The 6,000-nt window shown below is 42.0% G+C and overlaps 1 protein-coding gene across 1 annotated transcript in view; it reads right to left on the bottom strand.

The window, feature by feature from the left end:
* Window positions 1–6,000, bottom strand: part of LOC106962625 (partitioning defective 3 homolog) — a gene marked incomplete at its 3' end in the record, with an annotated part of 108,801 nt that overhangs the window by 59,310 nt on the left and 43,491 nt on the right. Inside the window, exon 2 of the mRNA XM_015057164.1 lies at window positions 5,784–5,885. Within this exon, the coding sequence (XP_014912650.1) occupies window positions 5,784–5,885 (102 nt within the window). The remainder of the gene's footprint in view (window positions 1–5,783; window positions 5,886–6,000) is intronic.

The following is a 6,000-nucleotide window of genomic DNA, read 5'->3' as shown; positions in this document are numbered from 1 at the left end:
ATAATCGATAGATTACTCGATTACTAAAATATTCGTTTACAACAGCCCTAAATACTTGTTTTACAAATGGGGAGAAAAACAAGAATGTCAGAAAGGCCTCTGCTCTCTGAAACCACCCATTCTGGACAGGGAACACACTACTGGATTAAAAATAATTTAACGTTCCTTTGGGATTGATAAAGTATTTTATAAAATACTCCCTGCACTGCAAACACACATTTTAATGGCATCTCCAGCTTTTTCTGTTCACCTTCCTAAAACATTTGTCTGCTTTTCTGATCATGCTGCCAAGTTATTCACTTCAAGGCTGCGTTCACAGTGGCAAACCAAAAGCAGGAAGTGGACTACGGTGCAGGGCATGCTGGGTAAATGCAACCAAAACAAACTCTAGAGTAAAATCCTACAAGCACTAAAATCTCCATTTCCAAATGCTCCATTTTTGTTTCCATTTTGTGCAGAAGGAAGTTGTGTTCAGTGTCTTCTTCAGAGATTGCGTCATTTCCTTCACTGTTTCTTGTTGCAGCGCCCCCAGAGGCCAGGAGGGGAACAGGCTTTTCAATTATTTTTGGTTCATTTGGCTCAACGCAGTGTGAAAAGCAAATTGCAGCAGCTGAAAACGTAACAAACGTAATTGATTACTCATGGTTAATCTGATTAATCGTTTCAGCCCTATTGCAAAATTTTAATTTTCACCTAACTTTCACCCAATTTGGTCAGTATGGGTCCCCTTAATGAGGGACTTCCTAAAACACCTCTTCCATCCAGCTGAATCTGGTATAAAAACCATCCGGTTCTCATTAGGAGGGAAAGAGAGGACGAGGAAGAAGAGGAGGGCCAGTGTGGAAGAAATGAGGTCATCAGCCGCCCTGCCTCTGGACTGAGACTGGAGGAGGGGTCGGTTCGATGAAACGGAGACGCTCAACTCTCAGCGTTACGATGTAAGATAAGACAGAAAGTCATCAATCTTTCGGAGTTTTATCATGAATCACATCCTGCATTATTCACCTTTTATTCGCTGGGATGTCTTGGAGGAATTTCCTGGTAAGAGAAAATACTCAGGAAATCATACTTATTTCTGTTTGCAAACCGGAAACCACGTGGAAACTGTTCCATCATCGGAGCAGCGCGTCAACCTGGACCCCAGGAATGTCTTCCAAACACAAGAGGCTGTTCTGGTTCACTCTTTAAACCACCACACATGCTCTGGCTGACCTCTCATCCATCCCAGCAATGCTGTTGTTGGAGCAGCTCCACTCAGGCACCGGTCCAGGCCGCAGTCCCGTCACAGCAGCTCTATCTATGGTCTCCATCTCCCTAGATGGCTTTCAGGCGACGTGACAGACAACGCTTCAGTTAGTTTTACCAGGTAACAGCAAAACTACCAAGTTTATATGAAACGGTGCCAAATGTTGTCCAGATTGTCCAAAATATAAGTATTTAAAGGAACGCGTTATGCAAAATTCATATTTTTCATGGTTTTGTACTTCCATTTGGGTTCCTGCTGCACCTAAAAACAGCACAAACACTTTAAAAAACATCCAGTCCCTTTGTGGCAATACATAGTTCTCATGTGACGTCACTTCTGGGACAGCCATCTTGGTAGGTATCGGAAACTAATTGTCGTAACAGTTGCTATGGAGTTGCTATGACAACAATAAACAAGCCACAAACTTAGAAGTAGCTCTCACTTCATTCATATCTGACTTATAAACAACAGAAGTACATTACAACTACTTAATTACAGTTTTTGAGTATTCCATCTTTATTGGTTTGTCTGTGCTTTGGCTGCAATTACCTACCAAGATGGCGGTTCAGTGGCGCAGATCGCTTCTGGTTCAGACTTGTGGGATCTTTGTGCAAGTTGATGTTTTTCGGTGTCTGGAAAATGAGTCCTTTCAAAAACACTACGGAATATAACGTCACAAATTAGCAGGCACTGCCCGTTACCTAGCAACCACAGCGAAGCCCTGCCTGTTTCCTAGCAACCACAGCTGAGTTCCAGCATGTTTGGTTTTACTGCTGTACAATGGCTGCTGGAAATGACAAGTGTTTTGTTGTCGACTCACTACCCAGAAACAACTTGCTGCCTTCTTGTTGGATGTACATGAGGCTCTACTAATGCTTTTCAAAGATGTACAGCTGTATAATTGTGCATCTGTTTCATCGTGAGATTTGGAGAGGTGTGGCCAGCAGCAGCTTATCTGGATTTGAAGAGACAAGATCCCTAAACCAGCTAAAGGTACAGAACTGATCAGACTAAAATATCATTATCAATGAATGATGAAATATAACGAACATGTTATGCTTCGCCCACAGACATGTCCGAACCTGTTCAAGGAAGCACCACAGGTCAACTAAGTATTTATTCAGAAAAATATCCAGTCAGCACCTCCAGCACAGGAGGCCCGGTGGGATTTCTTTCACTGCATCTTATCGTCTAAGCACTTAGAAAAATCAATACAGAAACAAACACCAGGTCAATAACTGTAGAGAAACTCTTCTTTTGTGGTGAGTCAGCCTTTCTTTCATCCACATGTTCTCAATTATGACGCCCTCCAATTACCAGGCTCATTATTTTATCACTTCAGCACCTTGAAGTCAGTCCGTTTACTCTGAGACAGTTTAAAACGGAGCATGGAGCGCCTGGCAGCCGGCTCCTCTGCTGATATTCTGTGACGGGGTAAACGGAGCATCGAAGCGGCCGCTTGGGGAAACTCCTCTGGGTTTATTTAACCTCCTGGCCCCGTCCCGACCGTCACTCCGCCTGTCTGAAGCGCAGGCAGGCTGCTCTATATTCAGCTCATACCAAGAAAGGGCTGGGATCAGCAACAAACACAAAAATCAACTATCTGAGGTGGCCTTCATAACAAAAACTCAAAATCTGCAGAAAACTGGATGCTGACTTTCAGCTAGAACGTCTGTGTTGGATTATTAAAATGAGAAAATCTAATTATTTTAAGAATAATGCACGCAGAGAGCCAAAAACCCTCTGTGGTTGACGCATAAACACAGAAATGTGGCGTTTCCATCACGCCGGGTTGGGCAGCTCGAGTTTCTGTCAAGGATCTCCGTGTCTCCGTGTAATTTGTGGACAGTGTGAGCAATCCTGCGCAAAGCAACTAATACTGAACTTTTCTTTTTTTGTTCTTGGGTCCAGATGTGACTTTGCTTTTTAGTTCAAAGACATTTTAATGGAAAAGAAAAAAAAATCGCAGAATCTTCCAGACTGGAGTCGTTTTGAGAAAAGAAAGAACATTTAAAGACAAAATGCAACAAATACAAAGATAGAGCCTGAAGGAAGGAAGAATGAATGAAAGAGAGAAAAAAGAAGGAAAGACTAAAATGAGAGAAAGAGCACAAGGAACTTCAGCAAAAAGAAAGAAAAGAAGGGAACATGTAAAGAAGGGATGAAGGAGGAAGCAAAGGTTGAAAGACAGAAAGTTAAGAGGAAGAAATACAAGAAAGAGAAGAAGAAAGTTTTAGACGACGTATAAGGAACAGAAAATGAAAACAGACGTTTTGTAAACTCAGATTTACTTTTCAGTTTTGCCCAGACAGTGTGGCATCTGTCTTTACCTTAAATCAACATCTGGACACAAAATGTGCAACACAGTCATGTGGCTTTTTTCAGCTTAACATTTTAAATATCGACCAAATACTGAAAAGCATCAGAGTTCAGAGATTATCCGCAGGACAGATGCTGGAAACAGAGTTCAACCAGTTCAACTCAAAACTGGACTGATTGTTTTCCAGTTTGAACAATAGAGAAACATTCAGTCTCAAACTGGCAGCCAAGATAAATGAAGTATTTCCCATTAAATTCTCAGAGAGCAGAGCTAATAAAGGTCATTTATCAATAAAGAATCTGGTCTCATTTTATAAGAAGAAGATGGAAAGGGAAGGAAACAGTGAGTGAGGGAGGAAGGGCATATGGGAAAATAATCAACAAGTCTGAGGACGAGCTGCCGCTTTTCCTGGCAGACGTCACACTTTCTGAATCCGTATAAAAGCTGATAATTGCAGACATGACTGGGCTGCAGGGGCCTCGATCACAAAGCGAAAGCACCAGAAAGCTTCTGGATATTATACTCTGAAGATTCCAGCGTGAGCTTATAAATGTGTCCCAGTGTGAAGAGCCAGACATTCCTTCCAGCCTTTAAAAAGCTCCAGAGGAATATCAGAGCCGAGTCGCCAGGAGACCACCAGTCATGTTCAGAGGGGCAAACACCCTCACGCATGTTTTATATGTTCCTCCTCTCCGTCTCATCTCGCTCCAGGTCTACGTCAGCCCGGATCAATGGAGAGACGAGGCCGACATCAAAATAAATACAGCTCATCTTCACCCCTCAAGGGCATCAAACTGGACTTTAACAGGGCCAAAATGGCACCAGCAGGCCCAAAAAATGTTTCACATATATTCACCTAAATCACATAGTTAGTGGTGCTGAGGTTTCCAGGAAGCAGCTTTTAGTAGCCGATAGCTTCTCCATGCTAGTGTAACAGGTTAAATGTGTCTTTAAGTCAGGGGTGTCCAAAGTGCGGCCTGGGGGCCATTTGTGGCCCTGAATACTTTAAACTTGGGGATTTTGGCCCCTGTGCAAAACATTTGGACACCACTGCCCCAAGCCTGAATTTCACCAAATCACCCATTACTTGTCATGTAAATGTGTTTGTTTTATTTTACTAGTTCCTGTTTGAAGTGAGCATTTCCCATTGCACTTGAACGCACCTCATGCAGCGCAGCCATATAAAGTGATGCATGCAGGAAGGGGTTAAACGCTGCGCTGGGTCCAGATTAAAACATTTTTAACTCACATTCATAAGTTATATATTAGTGTGTTTGAGCGGATGTGTCTTTTCTTTCATTGTGGGTTTTTGTCTGGAAAATTGGATAAGAAATTAAATCATATTTAAATACACTAATATAAGTTCTTGTGTTATGCAACATTAGCTTGATTTCACACAGTTGTGCAGGGTTTTGTTATTTTGTTGGTTTTTTGTTTGATTTTTCTAATTTTTCTTCATTTTGTATGCATTTTCTTGTAAGGGGAGATCAGATTATTCTGTGTTTCTGATCATTTCAGTGCCGGATGAAAATAATCCAAACATTTAGACAGAAAACCAAATCACTCACCAACCAAAGAGTGACGCTTCAATGCTGCCAACAAGGCAGGTCAGTGAATCTAATAAATCTTTTGAATATCAGCTGGCTCTCAGTTCTTCTTTGCACGTTTTATTGCAGATATATGCATATTATAAACAAACTGAGTAGTTTAGATAACCGATATGAGTCAAAATCGTAACAACAAAGAGCCCAGACCTCCATAAACCTTAAAATAAATCCTTTGATTCTCAAGTTTTCAGCACGTTCAGTAAACCATCACAGAAAATCACACCCACACCGTTTCAATGTCCGGTTTGCATTACAAAAACAAAAACAAGCAAATAAATTTCTCAGCAAATCCAACCTCTGACCCCATGTTACAACAGCTTCTGCTCTCAGCCACCGTCCACGTTTTGTTTCAGATAACAGAATTTGACCCCGTGACCTCTGAGCGATAAATCGCGGTTCGCTTCTCTGATGTCAGGTTCACACTCTGAGCACTTCCAAAGACGATGAGAGGAACAGAGGAGCCAAACTTAGCCGGGACGTCAGGATGACGAGTTCAAAGGGTCCAGGATTTACAGCCGAAACCGTTTCACTGATCAATGTAAACAACGGCGCTAATGTCTCAGACAAAAAGAGGCACAAGTGTATAAAACCCATCAGGTTATCAACTCACTCTGTCTTTGTCGTCAGCCACGTCACAAAGCACGTCGTCCAGGTCGAGGATCCCGCCGTCGCCGTGCTCCAGTCGGTGGACCTGCAGCCAGTAGTTCGCATCCTGTTAGACAGGAAGACAAGGAAAAACAGTGGTGAATAAACCCAATAATTAACATTCATATTGATTTATTTAAAACTGAAACCAAAGAAAAACAAAAAGGTTAAACTTCCTACAC

The sequence above is a fragment of the Poecilia latipinna genome, unplaced genomic scaffold (genome assembly GCF_001443285.1).
Source record: "Poecilia latipinna isolate Pla-1442-1.1 unplaced genomic scaffold, P_latipinna-1.0 Scaffold1439, whole genome shotgun sequence".
Lineage (NCBI taxonomy): Eukaryota > Metazoa > Chordata > Actinopteri > Cyprinodontiformes > Poeciliidae > Poecilia > Poecilia latipinna.
This window is presented reverse-complemented; position numbering and strand designations above follow the sequence as displayed.